General features: G+C 54.0%; 7 protein-coding genes across 7 annotated transcripts; 4 read left to right on the top strand and 3 right to left on the bottom strand.

Annotated features, from left to right (window-relative positions):
* Positions 1–112: 112 nt before the first annotated feature.
* Positions 113–1219, top strand: MYCGRDRAFT_99301 (uncharacterized protein; the record flags this gene model as incomplete). Its single annotated transcript, XM_003855265.1, has 2 exons — positions 113–1076; positions 1128–1219. The coding sequence occupies 2 exons, from the start codon at positions 134–136 to the stop codon at positions 1217–1219; spliced, it is 1035 nt and encodes a 344-aa protein (XP_003855313.1).
* Positions 1220–2696: 1477 nt separating this feature from the next.
* MgPde1 (uncharacterized protein) lies at positions 2697–5206 on the top strand (the record flags this gene model as incomplete). Its single annotated transcript, XM_003855266.1, has 4 exons — positions 2697–3572; positions 3675–4230; positions 4282–4725; positions 4918–5206. 4 exons carry the CDS (start codon positions 3338–3340, stop codon positions 5204–5206), a joined length of 1524 nt encoding a protein of 507 aa, XP_003855314.1.
* A 166-nt stretch (positions 5207–5372) lies between these two features.
* Positions 5373–6708, bottom strand: MYCGRDRAFT_79635 (uncharacterized protein; the record flags this gene model as incomplete). Its single annotated transcript, XM_003855107.1, has 1 exon — positions 5373–6708. The coding sequence occupies one exon, from the start codon at positions 6551–6553 to the stop codon at positions 6080–6082; it is 474 nt and encodes a 157-aa protein (XP_003855155.1).
* Positions 6709–6843: 135 nt separating this feature from the next.
* Positions 6844–8647, top strand: MYCGRDRAFT_108301 (uncharacterized protein; the record flags this gene model as incomplete). Its single annotated transcript, XM_003855267.1, has 5 exons — positions 6844–6980; positions 7078–7231; positions 7352–7687; positions 7752–8194; positions 8249–8647. The coding sequence occupies 5 exons, from the start codon at positions 6913–6915 to the stop codon at positions 8283–8285; spliced, it is 1038 nt and encodes a 345-aa protein (XP_003855315.1).
* Positions 8648–11677: 3030 nt separating this feature from the next.
* On the top strand, positions 11678–12952 carry MYCGRDRAFT_37647 (uncharacterized protein; the record flags this gene model as incomplete). Its single annotated transcript, XM_003855268.1, has 3 exons — positions 11678–12470; positions 12540–12809; positions 12861–12952. The coding sequence occupies 3 exons, from the start codon at positions 11678–11680 to the stop codon at positions 12950–12952; spliced, it is 1155 nt and encodes a 384-aa protein (XP_003855316.1).
* A 3162-nt stretch (positions 12953–16114) lies between these two features.
* Positions 16115–16559, bottom strand: MYCGRDRAFT_103434 (uncharacterized protein; the record flags this gene model as incomplete). The annotated part of the gene is made up of 1 exon (XM_003855106.1): positions 16115–16559. The coding sequence occupies one exon, from the start codon at positions 16533–16535 to the stop codon at positions 16380–16382; it is 156 nt and encodes a 51-aa protein (XP_003855154.1).
* A 404-nt stretch (positions 16560–16963) lies between these two features.
* Positions 16964–20156, bottom strand: MYCGRDRAFT_91142 (uncharacterized protein; the record flags this gene model as incomplete). The annotated part of the gene is made up of 4 exons (XM_003855105.1): positions 16964–17011; positions 17065–19005; positions 19058–19162; positions 19929–20156. 4 exons carry the CDS (start codon positions 20154–20156, stop codon positions 16964–16966), a joined length of 2322 nt encoding a protein of 773 aa, XP_003855153.1.
* Between the last annotated feature and the right edge of the window lie 2190 nt (positions 20157–22346).

Raw genomic sequence — 22346 nt, 5'->3', positions numbered from 1 at the left:
GGAGTCAAACGAATTTCTTCGCGGCGGCGGGTGGTCCGTGCTACCAAAGAAGCCAGAGCCCAAAGCAACTCCGCTGCGGCCATTGCACCTCTATGCCACTCTGCTCGTCTACATCTACTCCAGCTCCCTCACGATGATCGAAGCGACCATCTCACGCACCGGTCTCCGGCGTGTCATTGTCTCGTCTCAGAATACAACGAAGAGACGGGCATTCCATCAATGCAAAGCGCTGCTGGCCACACCTACCGAGTCGCAACCAGGCATTCGCGCTGCACCCGCCATCCGTTTCACATCTAACAACAACCAATTCGGCCGTAATCAATCACAAGCGCAGGTGGTTCAACGGCGAGATGGGCCATCAAGAGGTAGAGATACGCGACGTGGTGGAGCAGGAGCAGGATCTGGGGAAAGAGACAACGAGCAACAGGAGCTGTTGAACAGAGTCCGCATTGTGCCTGCATCACCTTCTTACTTCACCGCTACGCCAAAGTACACCGACGATCTTCTACATCTATCTTCCTTACTACGAAAGCACTTGGCGCTGCCAGTACTTCCACCCGGCGAGGCACCCCGTGTGGCATGGAAGACCATCAGCCAGTACAAGGTGGAGGTCGGAGAGCCAGTGCGATCCAAGGGTTACAACATGCTACTTGCAGTGTTGAAGAGATTGAATTACATCCATCCATCACTCATTCCTGATGAAGTCACACAAGCGCTTGAGAAGTTCAAGAGGCTGGTGCAGCCATATCTCAACCGACCGAAGCCGATCATCTTGGACCAGAGTGGACGAGCAAGAGCTGTTGGTCGGAGAAAGGCGAGCCATGCTGCAGTCTTTGTGGTCGAAGGCGAGGGAGAATGCTTGATCAATGGTCGATCACTCACGGAATACTTCGGTCGGCTACATGATCGTGAGTCTGCCGTGTGGGCGCTGAAGGCCACGCAAAGACTGGACAAGTACAATGTCTGGGCATTGGTGAAGGGAGGCGGGACAACAGGACAGGCAGAGGCCATCACGCTTGGAGTGGCCAAGGCTCTTATGGCTCACGAGCCGGACTTGAGGCCCGCACTACGGAGAGGTGAGAAAGAAATTGTCTGAACGATGAGCTTTCACGCTAACGTATTTACAGCTGGATGTATCACACGCGATCCTCGTCGTGTGGAGAGGAAGAAGCCCGGAAAGCTCAAGGCACGCAAGATGCCAGCATGGGTCAAGCGCTAGTCATGTGGTGTACATTTACCGCACCGAAGGGGCGTGGAGCAGCCAGCATATTGTCAGCACAATACCAGCATTCCCAACAGCTACTAATCCTCGATCGTCGTGTTGCAGGTCCTGTTGGCAGACGTGGCCTTCCGCCCAGCCGTCGATGCTGAACATACCCCCGTTCATGGCCAGATCAGACGACGGCTTCTCCAGCACAATACCAGTGTGTGACTCTCAGTCGAGCTGATGGAAGTACCCGCGTGATTCTGCTCGATTTGCACTGCACGAGTTGCGCCTCAGTGGCTCGGAACGGTGTACTTTTGAGCAGGAACGCGCACGTATCCCATCGGTATCAGCGCCGGCCTAAGGACCTCCGCATTCCGCATTCCAGCATTTTCTCTCCTCGCTCGCCTCATGAATACACGATTTTGCAAGCAGAGCTCGCTCAAGGGGCTGCTATTGTCAGGGTGGCATGTCGAGCCCGGCTAGGGAGCTATATCAATGCTCTAGCAGCATCCACATCCAACCATCTGGAATGGCGGGTGAGTACAGTACACAGCCTCGTTCTCTGACAGAGAAGTTTCATGAGGATCTATGTCGTCTAGCATCTGTTGAGAACTTGGCACTCGAGGGTGTCGTAATCACGATGGCGAGGCGACGATGACTACGACATTCAAATCAAGCAGAATGATCCATTGCATGCCTTCGTTCGCTCTTGCTTGTGTCCATTCCTCTCGCATCGACCAAATCAAGCACGGTCCGAGACCAATCCTACAACATCAACGACAAAGCGACCATCTCTTTCTTCAACGTCAACCATCCAGCGACAAGGCTTTTACCCGACGAGATCACTTATGAAGGCCGTCCTTGTCGTATACACCGTCCTTCTTGCAGCTGCCCATGCACTCCCGACACTGTGGGAGATTGAAACCCCAAAAGGCACACGGCAGTACTGTGCCAATTCACCAGGCACCGTGAGATATCCAGACAAGATAGTCACAGATCATTGCAGATCGTATGGAGTTCCAACACATGCATCATTCGCGTGAAAACTAACGCATTGACCTTAGATTGACAAAAGCACCTGTTTTGGAGAACATAACTGGTTTCTACCTCGGCTTGAGTGGGAAGAGATATAATGATGGTGATTGCTAGAGAGTGGGTGTGACAGCAGTTGTTGCTACACGTAATCCAGCTCGAAGCTTCAAGTCCAGCACTGTCTCTCGAAACATGGTGCCATAGAACTACCACGGCTGTGAGATGGAAACTGTGTATACGCCAGACAGACGTGTACGCTTTCGCTCGCAGCAAGTCTTGCTCTCTCGTTTCTGACTACATATACAAGATGTGGATGTGGTAGGTAGGCAAAGCTTCAAGCTGTTCTGCATCCTCCCGAGGTCGTGAGGCACTTCGTAAGCTAGGAATTCATAGGGCTGCGGATCAAGTGCATGGACAGTAGAACGACCGGAGCGCATGCAGCAAACTTCGACCAAGCGAACTCTGCCCTCTTTGCGAAGCATCATGGCGCCTTGGCAAGGCCGAGTCCTCGTGCGCCTCGACCAGTCTCCGGAGATCTTGGTTCGCCCGTTCTTCTCCTCGTCGCGTGCTGCGACCTCGACTGTTCCCCGGAACGCTTAGAGTCAGGTACCGGACCCTCTTGCTGAAACAGCAAAACCTCTTCCTTCCCGGTGACGTCGGCTGAACGTTGTCTTCGACTCGAGCTCTGGACTCTTGCGACAAGTCAGTGCTGGTCAGACGATCCACGGTCTAGAGCGAGTACGGACCGAGCGACGAAGGATTTCAGGCCGACGGTGGTGCAAGAGACGGCCGAGTCCGTTCGGCACGAGCACTGCTTTCCTCTCACTCAGCCTTGTGCTACGACCACGGAAGCCTGCAGGACAATCATCCAACCACGCACGTGGCCAGTCGTCGAGGACGCAAGCACATATTCGAGACACCTTATAGTCCTACACCGCCATCAGAAGCACGAAAGGGACACAAAGGTCCTGCACTCCTTCATACTTGAGCTTTCTGCACGACAGAGGACTTCGACATAGCGAGAAGGTTTAACGTACGACACCTGTGGTCCAGGGCGGCTGAGACAAGAGACGGCACGAGACGGCTACATGCGCATCGATGAAAGACTCGGGAGATGAGGACACGAGCTCGAACATAGGGTTGCACGGGCAGCCCGCTGCTTTGCAAGTAATATGTCTCGGCTCTGGAGGTGGCCCGAGTGAGGACAATGTGACCGGTTTTCTCGTGCGCTCTGTGGGCAGCAATTGGGCTAAAGGCTCGATGCTTGCGGTTGATGCTGGCTCGCATTTGGCTCCAATAACGCGCATGCTGGAGAGACACTTTCCTGCTGTTAGTCGATTACGGAGCAGGACCGACTCGGAGGACAGCCGCACGTCCAATGGCGCTGGCAGCAAGGATTCAGACAGAAGGCCTTTGTCGCCGTCGACGGACCAAGACAGCCCTCCGAAACCAAGATCAACAATCCTCGGTTCCGGTCCGTTTGCTGGTCTCAAATTCCCGAACGAGTCCGCGCGAGCAAATGCACTCCACGTGCTTCGAACGTACATCTCGACATATCTCATCACTCATCCACATCTTGATCACCTTTCGGGCTTCGCCATAAACACTGCAGCGTTCCATGCGACGTCGAGACCAAAGACTCTCGCCGCGCTGCCCAGCACAGTCGATGCGATCAAGACCCACATTTTCAACGATGTCATCTGGCCGAATCTCACGGACGAAGATGGTGGAGTCGGCTTTGTGACCTTTCAAAGACTGAAAGAGGGCGGAGACGTCATGGTCGGCGAGGGAGAAGGTAGGGGCTACATTGAAGTCTGCGACGGTCTCGCTGTGCGCGCTTTCAAGGTGTCGCATGGGTGTTGCACCAAGAGTCCACCAAGTCATCAGCATCGCGGCAGCATGACGGCCTTTGCAGACTCGCAACCTTCGTACAACGGATCGTTACAGGCGTCTCACGACCTCGCCTCGAGTATGGTGCGAACCTCGTCAATGTCACATATGCTTTCAGCCCCTGGAACACCAGGTCATGGGCAACGGCAGAGCTCGCACGCTGTACAACCTAGCCCGCCGGAAGGCGTATGCGTGGTAGACAGTACTGCCTACTTCCTCCGTGATGAGGACACACAGCGAGAAATCTTGATCTTCGGAGACGTGGAACCCGACTCCCTCTCGCTGAGTCCTCGAACATACCTCGTATGGCAAGAAGCCGCACGAAAGGTCGCACATGATATTCTTGGTGGCATTTTCATAGAGTGCAGCTACGACGACAGTCAAGCTGATGCAATACTCTTCGGCCACTTAAACCCAAGGCATCTGATCGCGGAACTGCAAAACCTCGCAAGCATGGTGATTGAAGCTCGCAACGCACGCCAAGCCGAGCACAACACGAAGAAACGCAAACGATCAGGACAGAACAGTCTCGACGACTTTGTCCGCAACAGCAACACCTCACCAGGTACTGCTCGAAAGCGTAGCAGGAGTTCAGCGTCGCAGGCTGTCATCTACGGCGATCGACGTCGCAGCAGTGCGCCGAACCCAAATCCCAGCATTGCAGTCAACACGCCGTCTCCTACCTCGCCTCATTCTTCTCGAGATCATTACGAGCACCACTCTGGCCGCGGCGCCAGCCATTCTTCCGACGTGCTGTCACCACGTTCGAGTATGCACAACCCCTCAAGTAACAGCCATGGCAGCACCTCCGCTCCATCTCTCCAACACGAACAAAGCGTCTGCAGCGTCTCCAGCACAACAGTGCCACTGAACGAGGATGTTGCCAACACCGTGCCACCTCTAAACGGTATCAAGATCTTCATCATCCACATCAAAGACACGCTAAAAGATGGGCCGCACGTGAGTGAGCGGATTCTCGCGGAGTTACAGGAGCACGAGGCGAGGCTGCAGGAAATGGGACATGGATTGGGGTGTGAATTTGTGATTTCGCAGAGTGGTGAGAGTTATTGGTTTTGATGGAAAGAGTGCGAAGGGACTGGCGCTGGCGTCGGTGAGTGTACGGTCTTGAAAGTTGATTCTTCTTGTACGGCGTTGGGGTTCCATGAGCAAGGCGTTGCTGCATGTTGGCGCCGCGAAATTGAACGACATTGTATCGAGTGGAGTCGTAGGCGCGGGTGATATTGACGAAAATTGTACGTAGTTTACATCGTGTTGGCATAGGAATGAGGAGGGAGGAAGATGTCATTCACAAGATCGGAGAGAATAGGAGTGAAACCCGGAACGGTGGAGAGTATTCATGATATTGTTCCATGAATTCATATCGCCAGGTCCACGGCCTACTTTCACAGACCAGCCAGGTATCGTGCCGAGCCTGTAGTCACTGCCTCGTGGCCAAGTGGCACGGGCGGCACGAAAGTCCACGCCCATCCAGCCCGGTTCGTGGTTCGTGATGTTTCGAGTCCGTAGATACGCCGACTTTGGGGTAAGGTGGTGTTCCCGCTGGCATTGTGTCTTGTCCGGAGTAGAAGATGGCTTCCCGCTGGCATTGTGTCTTGTCAGGAGTGCGAGATGGAATAGCTTGCCATGGAACCACTTCTCATCCGCTGATCTCCTTGAGGACTCGCGATTTTGTTCGTCTGTCCATTGTTGCGGGTCCATGATCAGAGAGCATTTCCTCGTGTTCCTCGACTTCGCTTGAGCGTACTGTGGCTGTCCCAGGCCTTTCCAGATACATGGTACCGTATCTCAGCCGATAGAGCGTCCAGGGATTGGGAGTTCGCAGTGACCAGAAGCTATCTCCCTCACTTGAGCGTTGTTCCGATGGAGCGCAATATAGCCGAACATTTCTCGGCTGCACAAAACGTGTGACCGTAGTGGGTCCACTCTGCCTCACAAAACCTCCAAAACCAGCCCAAGAACCTCTTCAAACTGAGCCCTCCCCGTCAAAGTCTCGGCAGCGTTCACCCACCCCGCGCCGATCACAAGCAGACGCTCCTCCTGAGGTCTCTTCACCAAAAGGGCACTAGCAATCGTAGTAGCCAAAGTCTGACCTATGATCTCGTCGTCCCGTCTGGTTCCGCCCAGAACAGTGGTCGCTGTCAGATGGCTCATTGGCAGGAACTCGTTCTCGGAAGACGAGTTTGCAATTGGTCCGGAAAGCGGATCGGCCGTCGCTGTCGCGAGTGGCACGTGGACCCAGTGTGCGAGCTTGCCGGCTTGAGAGATTGTGATGAGTATTTTGTCGGAGAAGACCATGGATGAGACTTCGGTGAGGACTCCGTTGATGTGGCCGCTGGTTGATTTTGAGGGTACTGGGAATGGAGAAGGGAATGCGGTCGGAGCTGGTAAGGTCGAGGTGGCCATGTTGTTGATTGTTGTTTTCGACGAACGAGTGGGGCGATGTCGATGTAAGATATTGCGGAGGTTTCAGGGCATCCTGAGCAACGTTTATGAAGTTTGTGGAGGACTCCGGATCGTTTCGACTTTCGATCGACGTCTGTTGTCCTTGATGAATCAAGGCATGAGGTTGATTGAAAGAGTGATGTCTAGCTCTGCTAGCGTCTCTCTGGATGACTTGGATGACCTCAAAGGGCGGGGCGTTTTGGTGGGACAAATTCCGAGGGACCCTCAAAAAACAGGACATCATTGAAGCCCCATTCTCCCTCTCTTCTACGACACAATCAAAATCTTCCTACATTCAGCACAATAACCACATCACGGACATGTCTGCCAACGATAGCTACGAGCTTCTCTGCTTGGAGAATCCTCTTCTCGACATCCAGGGCGAGGGGTAAGTGCACTTCCCATTCCCACCTCAATGGCAAGCCAGGACAAGCCTGCAATTGCCATACACGAAGATTGCTGACCGGAGCATTGTATGCACACAGAGATGAGGCTCTCCTCAAGGAGTACGGCCTCAAGGCCAACGACGCCATTCTCGCCGAGAAGCAGCACATGACCCTCTACGAGGAGCTTATCAAGAACCGCAATGCGAAGTTGATCGCGGGTGGTGCTGCTCAGAACACAGCAAGAGGCGCTCAGGTATGCTCTGCAATGAAAAGAAATGGAACATACAGTTTGGTGGAACCTTGTCATTCTAGCCGCGAAGCGTGCGATGGCGGGATCTGGCAGACCACGGCTGACGGAAGTCGCTCTCAATAGTACCTCCTCCCAGCCGACTCCGTGGTGTTCTTCGGCTGTGTCGGAAAGGACAAGTACGCCGAGACACTTCTCGAGGCCAACAAAGCTGCTGGCCTCGCTGTTCGGTACCTCTACGACACAGAGCAGCCCACCGGACGCTGTGGTGTGATCATCACTGGACATGACCGCAGCATGTGCACAGACCTCGCAGCAGCGAACTGCTACAAGATTGAGCACTTGAAGGAGAACTGGAGCGTAGTTGAGAAGGCCAAGGCATACTACGTCGGTGGATACCACTTGACGGTGTGCGTGCCGGCCGCTCTTGCTCTTGGCAAGGAAGCTGCGGAGAAGAACAAGGTAAGTCAATGGTCCCAGGCGGTGTGCTGAGATCATTGACAACCACTGACCAATCCTGATCCAGCCATACATTTTCTCCCTCTCGGCGCCTTTCATTCCCCAATTCTTCAAGGATCAGCTCGATCAGGTTGCTCCATACTGGGATTACGTCGTCGGTAACGAGACCGAGGCCGCCGCGTACGCTGACTCTCACGACCTGAATACCCACGACATCCCAACCATCGCCAAAGCGCTCGCCAACTTGCCAAAGGAGAACAAGCAGCGAAAGCGTATTGCGATCATCACTCAGGGGACCGACCCAACCATCATTGCCGTGCAGGGCGAGGATGAGGTCAAGACGTTCCCTGTGCACCAGATTCCGAAGAGCGAGATCAACGACACCAACGGTGCTGGTGACATGTTCGCGGGAGGCTTCGTTGCTGGTATCGTGAAGAACGCCAGCCTCGAGACTTGTGTCGACATGGGACAGTGGCTTGCGGCGCTGAGCCTGCGCGAGTTGGGACCATCGTGAGTAGTCCAGAAGTTGGCGGCCAGATTTCTTTGTACTGACCTTCTGCACAGCGTCCCATACCCAAAGAAGACCTATTCCAAGGCGTAAATGGTGACGCGTAGCAGCATGTCGAGGCTCCCGATTCGATTTGGCATTATCTGACGGGCGCCCGACGTTTCAACAACTTTCAACACTTTGATTGTACGGCGTGGGCATGGAAATGACATGAGATACCCAGAATTCGCATCCTCCACGATGTGGGATGCATTGACGCAAGGAAAATAAATAGAAGACGTATACTTGACGATCCGAAAAAAGAACGAGTACTATGATGGCGTCTCCGCGGCACTGCATGGCTTACTGAAATTCCATTCCATGACGACTGTCGACGAATAGAACAGGCGGTGTCCTCGAGCACGAAATTGGTATATCAGAGGAAAAAGTCCCGACTTCAATTGAGATGATCATGTGGTCTCGCCATCAGTGCCAGCAAGGAAGTTCCTTGTACGTCCTTCCACCTATATACCACACCGACATTGACTGTTTTGAAGGACGAACGTGTTGGTGCGGTGTGTCGGTGTGTCTCAAGTTGCACCGGCTTCGGCAGTGATGAGGTCGGGTTCTTGTGTGGATGGAAGCGGCGGGGATTACGTCTCTCGATGTGATGAGATCCCGGTGATAATGGTATAAGGCTGATGTGGTATAGGGCTCGATCGGACAAATCCGAAGGTCCGCAGGTCGACTCGCTTGTTTCAGAGTGAAACGCTATCCTTCAAGTTTTGGAGTCCTTGATGTGATACGTTTCCGTCAACTTTGCGGTGTATGAAATGCGATGTATCAAGGCAGCGTTCCTGCGCATTGAGCAGGATGCATGCAATGCCCTTTCTGAGGCACATGGAACGTCGGCAGATGTTCTGCAATATTGCACCATCGGCATGCCTGTAGTCTAGACTTCGAATACAGTTCGGCTGTCGCAATTTATCTCGCTTCTGTTTCATGTTTCGCAGCCATTCTCCGATGTACCCCATAGCGGAAGCGATGCTGTCGTATAACCGAGCTGCAAGTACCACTTTGGGCGAGGGGAACAGCGACCGGTTAGGCGAGACACCGCTAGGCTGGGGTGTCGTCGAATTTCTGGGGTGTCTTCGAAGATTAGGATGTCTTTCTAAATACGACATACGCGTTTGGACCTTCCCTGAATCTGATTGCATTGCGCTCTTTCCACGAAGGTTGCATGTCGGCAGATGTTTTCGATGCATGTTTGAGGTTGAGGGAGAGCACAAGGTTCGTTAGCGTGGGAGTCCGGGAATAGCTTATTCGGCACCGCACAAGGTTCGTGCTAAGTTATTCATTCGACCTGTCTGCACCGGCGGATGATACAACCTAGCGTCTAATGGTGCGGCAATCGTACTCATGCAAGGGCGAGAGGACTCGGAGCAGGCACCGGAACGTCACGCTCCATGTCTCGTCGGGCTGCGCCCTGGAGCGGCACCGGATTGCACGTATCCGGACCACCGCGCGTGAGCCCGACCCAGCTTCCAGGATCACGAAAAAAGCAAGCTGCCCGACGGATTGTGATGACGGACGGCATGCTGGTATCTGCATGGGTAGGATCCTCCGCCAGAGCCGACGCTGCGATCGATGGCGTCGTTGTGTGACCAGTCGGATGGTTCGCAACCAGGATCATGGCTCAAGACACGCGCAGCGCTCATGCAGGTCCGGGGCATGACATGCAGCGTCGAACCTTCTACGGCGGGAGATCTCTCTTCGTTCAGTCATGCAGCACGCTCGTGGGGCGTGTTAGAGAAATGTCATGCGCCGCCGACAGCTTTTGAAGAAGGACTCTAGCTGGGACCCTTGTCGTGGGAGGGCCCAGCAGCCTCGTCGTTGATAACGGTGTGAACGCCTCGGCTCGACCGGGGAGATGGAGATCGAGGCGACTGATCACTGGGCAGCTCTCATGCCCAAGTCGAACAGTGGATCGACGGTCAGGTACATTTTTAGCAGCGAGGGAAGAGAGGTACGTCAAGTTCCAGCTCGGACAATGACCAAACAACGATCCTGGCTCTTGACATGCGGTCAGTATCATCCAGCGCACCCGTCGACCGCTCGAACACTAGATCTGACCAATGACCAGGAGGGCTGTCTCCAACCCGCGCCTCTCTTGCGTGATGATCCCTGACACTCGACCGTTGTCGATGAATGGTGATGAATGGTGATGAACTGCCACAAACGGCGGCGATGCTTAGCACTGACTTTGTAGGGAGCGCAATTGCAAAGCGGCGCAAGGCGGTTTGGACTCGACTCTCGCGCGAATCTGCAGCATAGCATCTTTATGCTATGCACGATAGCCGCAGCGAATCGTGCGTGCCCTCGAGTCTGGTTGGAGGCTCTTTTTGGTGTAACATCGAGTAAGTGATTGGTGGGTTCCTGACATCCCCTCCAATACAACTGTTCGCAATCCCCTCTCACCTCGCAAAGCATGGCCAGAGGCTACTACGACCTCTGCTGAAGTTCTGGACCGTCAACCGCCGCACGACGTGCGCTCTCCGCCACTTCCCGCGCCTGCGCCCTCCTCGAGCCTCACTCTCACCGCGGACCGTGTGACAGCACTTGCCCCGCCTCACCGTGCACGTTCTAAACTGGCCGACTCTCGCTTTGGCCTCCCCTCGCAGTTTCATGCCTTGCATCTTTCCAAATCAATCCTATTACATCGTTATCTCCTGGTCCTCGCCCGGGCCACCATCTGCACGGCTTCCCAGGTTGATTCCCTGCCCAGATCATCAACCCGAGCAACCTCAGCGACCTCAGCAACAACCCCGCGCCACCGGCCGACGTCACGCCTGCTGGCCACGCACCGCCCTTCATTTTGAGCTGCCAATCTCATAGCAGTTTCGACCGTCACTCGTTTCGTCCCGCTTTCAGCACTGGCTTTTCTCTTCATTCGCTTGCTTCACATCGCTCCAAACTTGGCAATCAACGACACGACCAAATCTCGAACGACAAACTCTGCATCACTGTTTGAACGATTCTCCGACTAGACGAGACATTTGCTCGGCACCCAACGCACTACATTTCAAGACCTGCGCGCTACCCTTTCGTGCCTGATTGACAACCGGGTACACTGTGTTGGCAGTATTGCTTAGATCGACCAGGCTATAACACGGCCAACTTGGGTGTTCCCAGCAACAGGCATCCAGCCAACTTCATTCACTGCGCAGGAGCCTCTTTCGACCAAGTTTAACATCTCTCGCACGTCCACTGGCAACTACCCGGACCGCCAACTTACGTCGTTGTCCGCTTTTCGGAAACGATCCATCGCTGTCATAACACGCGGTGTATCGTCAAATTTTCCGACCTTTTTACCAACACCTCGGCGCAAGCCTCGTCCCTTCACGACCGAAAAAGTGGCGACCGTCTATGCATCACCGCCTTTCTCGCCATCGGCGTTGCGGAAAGGGTTCGATCCGGACAGCGGGCGGGACGCGCTGGATCCTGTGATGGAATACAATGATTCGTCTCGACGACAGTACGCGCAGAATCCGTACGGCGCACAACAACAACAGCAACCGGCGCAAGCCGGCGCATCGACTCCGGGACAGTACGGCGCCGAGCGCTTTCGGCAGTCAACATATGGGCAACAAACACCCACCACATTACCATCATCGGGAAGAGCTAGCAGCGATCCGCAAGCATTCGGCTTTGCCGCAGGGACTTCGCAGTATGGCGCAGCCGGCTCTGGATCTGCGCCGTCAATGCAGTATGCAAGCGATCTGCAGGCGTCAGAAGTGCCGCGACAGCAGGAATCTTCGCAGTACCAATCATACGGAAGCGCAAGTGTTCTGTGGCCGTCAGTTCCGCAAGCACAATCGCCGTACGATCAAGTATCACGGTACTCCCAACGCTCTGGACCCGGTTCTGAGACACTCGCATCCCAATATGGCGTTCCACAGACTCAGTACTATCTTCCGAGCCACAGCGTTGGCGGGAGTGCAACCGCATCTGATTTAGCAGCGCCGCATCTTCCATCGCAATATCAGCCGTCTGGATATCCTCCTGCGGCTTCCTCAACCTCTCAACCCTACGGCAGCACAATGATGGATCCTACACAACCCACATACTCCGCTTATACCCATTACACGCCATCAAACCAATCTGCCGACCAAGCGTGGAGCAGTTATCAAGCACAAATGCGGACCATCTTCACGCAAGCACGGGAAGGTTCGCTGCATGAAGTGGGAAACCTCCTTCTGGAAGTTTCACACTACTTGATAGGCAATGCAGAAGCTTTAGGTGAGCATGAAACGCACATCGCGAAGACGATCCATCCATAACTGAAACTTGCTGACTCGGTAGGATCAGGCCTGACCAAAGACGACGATACGGTGCATGACGAGCGCGTCCGTCTTTGGGACGAATTCAACCGTGCCTGGCTGGTAACGCTGCAGATGCAGTACGACATGGCTCAAGAAATGATGCGCACGCATCAAACTTTGGTTGAGCCGCGTTCGATCATGAGTGCGCAAGTATTGGAGCATCTTTCTAGAGAATTGGTCAGACTTTGCGACAGTGTCGAGAACAAAGGTCTGGTGGACTATCAAATGGGCGTCGCGGAGGAGGAGATCATGGACTGTACGTTGCTTCGATCACTCGTGACCATTCAAATACTGACCGAAGTCGCAGTACTCCTGAACTGCCTCGACCAGCTGGAACCCGATACCGAGATGACCGGCGGCGACGAGTCGCCTCAACCTCCAACATCGAGAGCTCGGTAGATTGACACGACATGGCGGCTACAACGGGATCAGCATCCCGACGCATTGGGATGATCGGGGTTTGGATTTTGATTTCACGCACGATACCACCGGGTCGAGGGAGGGGCGGTACGGTCTGTTTATTTGCACGACGAGATGAAGTAATAAAAATCAGCATACATTTCCTGCGCTCAGTAAACGAGGAGATGAAGAGGAAGCGAGCGAGGAGCGAGGAACTAATGACGCGGACGAAGAAGACGACGACGAAGTGGATGGTCCTTGCTCTCCAGGAGTTGCGTTGAAGGCTACGCAGATTTCCGCAGGCGGAAACATGTGTTCGCGCACGACTGATGGTGGCATTGCCCTTGTTTTGGAATGAACAGCGGCAGGCTACGCTGTAGAAGAAGTCATAATTCCCACGAATGAATCATTTTGCTGTTCACTCGTCTGCTGCGCATTTGCAGCGTCTCTCGTCCCACCTCCAGTCTTGCGGCGGTGCCTTCTGCTGCGCATCAGCGTTTGTAACTCATCCATCCTTGCGCCTTTCGTCCTCCCCTCCTCTCCATGCTTTTGGCAGTGCTGTCTACCACATCCTTGTTCAAGGTTGGTGACCCACACTTTCCGCAGCACCCCAAAAACGCGGCTAGCGAGGTGAAGGTAGTGGCCCTCAGGATCGTGCAACGGCTGTGCTTTCGGCGTCGACGTTGCATGTCACCGATGGTAGGGATAGATCGTTGCATACATGCATTGCTAGATACATGTATCAATGTGTCACCGCCACGTTGCCGATCATCGTCGAGAAAAGTACCGGGCAAGGAAGCCTAGATTAGAAAACGTCGGGCTGAACGAGCAGTGTCGTCAGCTATGAAAAGTAAGTACATGAAGCATGTATAGGTGCTTGCAGGCTGTCGCTGAACGAAGTGTCTCCGCTGCATGTCACCACATGCAGGTAAAGGTGCAAGCGCTCTACCTCGCACACCTTCAACGAGGCTGGGTACGGAACGAGACATGTGACTTGCGAGAGATGCGGGTGATCCATGACCTGGTTCTTGAACCGGGTTGCCATTGGCCTGTGAAGAATCATGTTGACATCATCTCATCCAATGAGAAAACAATGCCGGACCAGTGCGTGATTGGATGCGAAGCCCTGTCAATACATGTCGTCAGGGTCTGAGCATTTGAAAGGAGCTTGAGCAAGCTCCAACTGCCACGAATGTCGGGCCTTCAGATGCTGCAGCATAGCTTTATGACTGTTGAAGCTTCTGTGATCTTTGTATCCGGGAGTGCAGTGGTCGGCAAAGCAATACCACATGTGGCCGTGGGAGTCGGTGTCTCCTAGTGCTCCAGGTCGCCTGAAGGTGTTTGGGTGATTTCGCCGGACTCGCTCCAGTAGTTCGCTTATTTCGACTTCAGCCATGTTGTTTGCGAATGTGGCTTGCTGGGAGCTGGATCTGATGAGACGTCCTCCGGCGCCGGGTGTGGCTGCCCAAAGATGGGGAAAAGCACTCAAGATGAATGGCTCGTTGTACGCTGTCGTCTCTGCTTGCAGGTACCAATCGATCTTGCACGTTCCTCTCTTTTAACACAAGCCTTTAGCAGTGGCAGGAAAATAATTGGCCGTTGACCCAAGGGAATGCAGATATCGTCTCCCCCTTGTCGCTGGTACTGAAATGCCGCAAGAAGCGGTGTGTTGGCGATGCGGTCCAAGTTGCCAGCAGAAACGAACGGCCTCGCCCGGAAGTTCGACGGAGGCACATGTTACGTGGCTTCCACGTTGATGACGAGACGGAAGTCAACTGAGCGATACGATGTGCCGAAGCAAGTCCCGTGGTTAAGACAGCTTGGGATTCCTTGTGTATATTGCAGAGCAGAGGATCTGTTGACTGGTCGACGAGGAATTGAGCTCTGAGGCGTAGTGCTTATCCCGAGCTTGTTGTTCGAACTCCTCGATAGTGACCTAGTCGACCGGTCATCGGACGACACCGCTGTCTGCAAGACATCTTATCCTTGCTGCACGAGTCATATTCGCAGTCAAGGTTTGGCCAGGTCCATCGGTCATCAACAGTTATGCAGTTCGTGGTGCCCAGTTCTGAGTGCTCTCTTTATTTCGATGTCAGACCTGTAAAAGATAGATCAAAGTTGTCGTTCGGGGTATCAATCGTCGTATCCTCCTTCAACCCTTATTATTCTGCTCCGATAAATCTCAAGAGCTCGTACGCTGTGTTCTTTGCCCAGTCTCACTCTCATACGCTTGTCTCTTTCGTCCATTTTCATCTTACAAGCATCTGCCTTCTTTCCCAGCGGCCACTTCACGTCATGTACACTATCCCAATATCTTGCTCAAATGCCTCCTCTTCGCCGCCTTCTCCTCTTGTTCTCGCCGCTTTTCGTCCTCCCTCCTCACATACTCCTCCGCCCACTCCGTCCCACTCCTCTCGCCATCGGAGTCGTCGACAACCACTAACCCTCCACTCGCCGTCCGACTGAGTCTCCTCTGCGTCTCTTCCTGCAGTTCCTTGTACTTCCGATCAATATTCACTTGCTTCATGCGCTTTCGTTCTTTGCGATCTTCCACCTTCTCTTTGATCATGACTCCGGCCCAGACAAGGACGAAAGCCATGGTGGCGGTTCACGTGTCGTGAGAAGCTGGCGGATGGTGTTCGCGCTTTAGAGCTTGAGACGTGCTTCGAGATCGGGCAGTCTCGCTGTAAAAGAGAGCAAGTACAGGAGCAAGAGCAGACGCAATGCGCGGCGTGGCGAGGTATGTCTACATCACGGCAGTCCTGCGACACAAAGACGATGACCTCGACATTTGGTGAGGTCCACTAGTGGTCCGTTAGTCCGTAAACTCCGTGGCGTCGATCGGCAAGCACTCCGGCCACGTGCACTTCCCCTCACGTGGCTGTTGTTCGCCCAGGATACAGAGTAGCTACGCCAGTGAACCACGGTATCGCAACGTCCTCTCGAACACACATCTTCGACCTGTCGAGTGTCTGTGGAGCCTGCAGAAATCCGCTTCATTCACATTGTTCCACCGACTCCCCACAGACCTCTCGCCTAATGCCCTAAATCGGGGCAATGCAGCCACCGCCACCGTAGCGCAACCTCTCTACCAAAGATCGTAGACGATAGACGATGAAGCACGCGACAACGAAGAACCAACGGCATCACATGAAGCCGTTGCAAACTTTCCATCATCGTACATGCTGAGGTCAATCAGAGCCTCGCAAAGTCACGCCTGAGCGCTGGACGTCATCCTTCATTCAGAAAGAAACAAGACCATCATGATTCAAAAGCAGAGTACAAAGCAAGTATGCAAAATTCGCTAATCCAGGAGAAAACTTTCCGCGCACCACCACGCATCCATGAGTTTGAGCACAAAACAAACAGGTAAGGGAAAGCCGCCGTACGTTCGCCCTCCCTTCCACAAATCGACCAACGTGGAGCCTCACCAACGATGAGAGCCAATGCTGTCAATACGCTTGCCGCATCTCTTTCCGCTCAACGCAGTTGTCTGTATCCTCGCAATGTCGATTTCGAATAGAATGAACTGGACATTGTTCCGCCTCCTCCATGCTTCATCCGTGTCAAGAGACAGGTCCATCGATTCTCCACTAGTCACTCGTCTGGCTCTTCCTCAGGGCTCAGGTAGTCGAATGACCGCTTCAAAGCCGAAGGTGCGCATTGAGCGTGAAGCGTCGACATCCCTTGACACGCTTGAGCACAACAACTCGATGGTGTGCAGCAGCCACCGCGTCGCTTATCCCTTCCGCCGCTCCTCGCTCTTTCAATGCCTGCGAGACCCTGAATAAAACACAAAACGCCACGCCGATGTTTGCAAATACTTGATGGAACTTCCTGCTGTGCGCCTCATCGGCAGGCCAAGAAAAAGGGACGCTCGCGTCGATGAGCAGGTGGTGCACGTGCGATGCTAGAGGTCGTTCTGTTCGTCTATCCGTGTGTACGGTCGTCGTCTCGTTCGTGTCTCGCGGCGGAGGTATAGGATATTGGCATGAATGACCAAGGCTGTCATTAGAAGAAATGTGTATGCGGTTTGCTCATTTCGTGAACTTCCATCTCCTGTCGAAATGTTAGCGTGGGTATAAGATTGGCAGAACACATCAATATCGTACCATTTTGAACGTGTTGAGCTCCTCCTTGATCTGCTGAGCAAGCATAGGTGTCAGGCGGTTGCATGTGGCAATCTCACCGCGACGATCGTACTCGCTGGCAGACCAAGCATCGTGGAACTGGATCCGTGGGCTGAAAGAAATGTTCCGAGCCGTGCCATTGGGTGTGACAGGCATGCTTCTAGTGACGGGCGCTGCGAGACGTGCAGAGAAGTAGTCATTTTTGACGTTCTTCATCGAGCCGGCGCGGCTTTCGACATCCTTCGGCGTGCTGGGCTGGCTCGACGCCGGACTGTCTGTGGGTCCGTCGTGCGGCCTGATGACAGGAGAGCCGTTTGGCGAATTTGTGCCGCTACGCTTGAGGATGCCCTTCTTGACAGCGGCAAGAACTTCGGCTCGATCCCTGTCACTGCCGACAATGCTGCGGCGTGAATTGGTCGATCCTTCGGCAGAGCCGCGTTGAGGATTGATACCGTTGGCAGCATCGATCGAGTTGCGCTCCAGCTTAGGGAAGCCAGTGATGCCATGCTTGTCCGATGGATGCTCGTTGACGTTGACTTTCTGTCTCTCGGCTTCCACGGTCACCATTGAAACCTGCGCCACGCTCGGCTGCACAATGGCGCCCACAGGAGCCTGGTAGGGCCCATCAGCGGCAGGCACGCCAATGACAGACTTGGGTCGGAAGAGTCCCTTGATGCTTCTAGCACTCTTCTTCGCTCCTCGACCCATCTTACGCAGCATCATCGATGCTGACGAAGCGGTCGAAGATATGGAGAGGTTGTCCGTCGACCCAGTGAAGCCGCCTTGACCTGAATAGATGCCCGCACCGATTCCAGCTTCCTCCTGTCGCCTCGCGATTTCCTGCTGCTCAGCGTCCAACTCGTCGTCGATGTTCTGCTGCTGTTGCTCTCTGGCCGTCAGCCCCTGGACAACGGCGACAGGGCTGCTGTTTTCCGCGGCGCCCCGCCGCAGCTCCTGGGCACTCCCGAACGAGAAGGCGCGGCGTAGTCGAGACTTCATGCCTTTATTGAGGTCATTGTTGGATACAGCGGCAAGTTGTTGCGCTGCGGGAGAGACGGTGGGAACTGCTGCTTGAGCTGCCGCTGCATACGTCTTCGGCCTACCGGGCATGGGTGTTGCGTACGCCGGTGCTGGTGTTTGTGATGTCGTGTCGACATTCTCCTTGGACAGCGGTGATGGGGCTCTACCGCGAATAGTACTCTCAGAGGTGTTGCGGGAGGGACCATTGGTTCTGGACTCCGGTGGTCGAAGCCCAGTTTGTACAGGCTTGGCGGCCTCCTGTTGTGTAACCGAGCCTTTTCTCCTGTGTGATTGCTGGCTCTCATCACTCCCGCTACGCTGATGGTAGGAAACGGGGCGGATAGTGCCGGTCGTTGATGTTGAACTGGATCCATGACCAGATGAAGGACGCTGAGCTCCCGTGGCGGATTGTGTATCCAAGTTGGACACGTTCAGACTGCGACGTCGATATCTCTTAGCGGCTGCGGACTTTGTCGATGCCATGTCTTCATTACTCTCCGTACGAGTCACTGCTGGCGTCTTTTGCACTGCGTTACCTGATTCCGGCACCAATGGGGTGGCGACTGCTTGTTGGGTCGTCTTTGGAGTGGTCTGCGTAGACTCGGCACGTTTCTGAGCCGGACGGCGATACCGATCAGGAGATGACTTTGCTTGTGTGTCGAATGTGCCGAGTGTTAGGTCGGGCATGTTTGAAGAGATGTTGATCAGAGATCCATTCCGCGAGCCCATGACGGAGTCGTCTTTCGCCGACGGCTGCGTGGACACGTCCGACGAAGTCGTGGATGATGCAGAAGCAGATTGTGTGCTGTGCGCGTGCTTGTGATGTACTCCAAGAGATGTGGAGGGAGTTGAGGCAGTCCTAGCATCTTTCCGCAGATTCGGCGTCGACTGAAACGCGTATGGCTGCACAGGGGCAGCAGAAGTCCCCCGATATGAGTTGTTTTGTCCATTGTACATGCTGTTCGAGGAGTGCACCAAACGTGGCGCCTGCGAGTATTGTTGGGATGAGCCCTGGAAGGCGTCGGAGGAAGATGGTCGGGTCTGGAGCATCGTAATCGTGCTGGTGGTGGTCATAGGCAGCGGCAGTACCTCAGCCATCAGGTAACGATGAAGGTAAAGCGGCGGTCGTTGGAGTCGTCGGTGAGATGGTGCGGGAATGTGCGGCGGTGCGGAATTTAATTATGTCTGAGCCGGCCAGCAGTCAGTACGAATGGTCAGAATGTCGATAGAACGGTGCTGCCGTCAATGGCGAGATGAAGGACAGCGGTCGTCGGTGCGCAAAAGAGTGTGTGAATGATTTGTGAAGTGAAGGCAGATGCTCCTGTTGCAGCGGTGGAATGGAGATTCGGGTCTCGGATGACACGGCGCGGAGCTGCGCGGCGGTGAGGAGAAGAGTGTCTCCAGATGTGTCGAGAAGATGCCGTGCTGTGCATGTGGACGATGCAGAGTGTAGGGCAGTAGCGAGGAGAGGAGAGACTGTACCTTACAGAAGTCGTACGGTCTGGCGAAGAAAGAGCAAAACGCCCGCGAGGAGGTGAGCGGCTCAAAGCGACGACATCGGCAACGGCGAGCAGCGGAGTTCAGCGGGATGCTGAAGGGCCTGCAGTGTCGATACGGTAGGTAATGGCGTGTCGGTGTCGGTGTGATCGGTGTGTTCGGGTGGTGAGGAGATTGAAGGTTGCCCTTGGGAGATGATAGTTCTCAGGGGCCTGGTCGAATTATCGGCGGGGGATGTAGGTAGTCCTAGCAGCGAAACAGAGTGCCAATCTCCAAAGCAATCAAGTCGAAGGTGTGTTCAAGAAGGAGACGAAACGACAAGAACAGACAGAGAGAATGGTCAGCAATGGCGGAGATGGTGCTGAAGCCGGTGGGAGAGAACTTTGGCGTAAGGAGAACACAAAGGCGTGCACAGGCTTGAGAAGTGGAGGGCCGTCTTGGAATAGGCTAGTGGCCAATCTAGTCATGCAGGCGAACACATCCTCTGCCGCTGCGCTGCCAATGCGCATCAAGTCGAGTCTACTACTGTCCTGGTCGAGCGTTGTGATTTCGACCATTGCATTAAACTGTGCTCTCCCTATATGAGTGTACACAGTCGTCCTCGCCACAATGGTAGTAGAACAACAACAATAATCTCGAGACGCCTGTCCTGTCTTCCTTCTGATCACTCCTGCACAGTCCAAAGCCTAAAATGGTGCTCCATAAATACTGCAACATCCTCGAATACGAGCGGTCGAGGATGCGTGCCACGTCCAGCGATCTCGCAGACAGAGGTTACTCTACATGATCACTGTTCTCTGCTCTCCTGCTCAAGAAAATGTTGCCGCTGTTTTCGTCCAGCTCTGCAAACGACAAAGGGCAAGAACGGGACAAAGTAAGGTACATCTATCGATGTACCGCGGAGTCAAGGTTTGCCGGGAAACGCGACAACAACGATCAGCCTGTTGCCTTTGACCCGCGCTCTGTCAAGCTTCGTGTGCATCTTGAGATCTGAGATCGAGAACACCTCGCCACCCACGCGACAGTTTCTCTAGAAGGGGGATGTACTAGAGAAACGCTTGCTCAAGCTCGAGACATCCGTCGCCCGTTGAACCATTGCAATAGCACGCGAATTGCATCATCATCGTCGTCGTCGTTGGCGGGTCTTCTCCCTGGAATAATTGGTCGGCATCTTCGATATCCAAGCGGAGGTACGACAGCTTCCTCAGTGCCCGAAAAGAAGCCGACCTCTCGAGAATATTCAAGGCAAGGTACCTTCTAACAAGAACATCGGTGTTTCTCGATCTGACTTGCATGCCGCGCGTTGTTGCTTCTCTCCGGAAAAAGTCTACCAATCAGTGCGTTCACTTTTGTATGTGTGTGCATTGGCCATCAATGCCGCATTGCCTCCATCCGCACCCCTTCGTCTAGATTCTGCAAGCTCATCATCGCCTCGCCAGGGGATAGCGAAAATACCTTGGTACAAGCATGCTCCCCACATTGTTCTCCACCACCGATTAGCGATGGCTCCTGGAGCCTGCCGCTCAACGATTCTCCTCCACAGCTCCGAGCCGCAAACCGGATGCACGCAACGCAGCAAACAAATACTGAGGGATATATGGTTCTGATATCGTGGTTGCTGACATGCGCGTCAGCCCTGAAACATTCTCGTCATCTTCCATCCTCCAAGCGTGAAACGCGTACACACGGCTCTTAGCACGTTCCCTCTCCCACGCCGTCGGTTTCACGCTCATCCTGGCATTGTTGTCATGCAAGACTGCACGACAACAGACGCGGTCGTGAACAAAGTCCAACTGGGAACTCATGACCAGTGAGTTCTATGGGTCAAAGAGACTGCGCACAGAATTCCTGAACGCTAAGCATGCAGGGCATTTGGCTCCACAAGCCCCCAATACAAGGCCCACCTCGCCGACAGAACGGAAGCATCTCACTATACCGTAGGTACAGTTCTCCGGCTTGCATCTTCTTTACCATCAAAGCCAATCCGCTTGACCGCACTGCTTCCCGGACTCCTCCAATCTATGCACGCAATGTTCGTTTCCACCGGCAACGAACTTGCAGACCTCGACCAGTTGCCGCTACTCCTCAACCTCCTCCGAGCTGCAGAAGCACGGTGCGTTGCGCCATCCAGTGCTAGCGCCATCCACCAGAGCTACAGTATACCACTTCCGCTACTGCACGCTCAACAGCTCCGTCAGCCGCCTCACTAGACAATAATCGTACGGTCGGAGGTGCGGTACGAGAAGCATTGCGTTCAAGTCTGATCACTGCATGTCCCATTTGTTGAAAGTTATGAGCCAATAGATTGTAACTCTACCTGAGGGATCCTCGGTTCTATATATATATTAATGGGAACCGGTGTCGGTTATTAACCCTTGTGACAAATCGGCCCTATTACAACACTCCTACTTAACCGAATACCGGTTACTATGATATCCTGTTGCCCTCGTTAAAAACCTATTGGGAAAAGAGTGGTCAACCGCCTGTCCGAATAATTGACATTAGTTAGACTCCTTGGTCCGTTTTCTCTTTAAGTCCTTCCTTACGCGTCCGCCCTCTAGTCCGGTAATTCTAAGTCTAGAAATGTGCTTCTTAAAGGTGTATTAATCTAGTGCTTTCGTGAAGATGTCGGCGGTGTTGTCGGTTCCTAGTATGTGAAGGAGAGTAACTGTCCTATCGTTAATTAATTGACGAATGAAGTGATACTGGATCCGGATGTGCTTAGTTGCTTCGTGTTTCACCGGGTT

Source organism: Zymoseptoria tritici, chromosome 2 (genome assembly GCF_000219625.1).
Source record: "Zymoseptoria tritici IPO323 chromosome 2, whole genome shotgun sequence".
NCBI lineage: Eukaryota > Fungi > Ascomycota > Dothideomycetes > Mycosphaerellales > Mycosphaerellaceae > Zymoseptoria > Zymoseptoria tritici.
The sequence above is the reverse complement of the archived record's forward strand: the minus strand, read 5'-3'. Positions and strand labels throughout refer to the sequence as shown.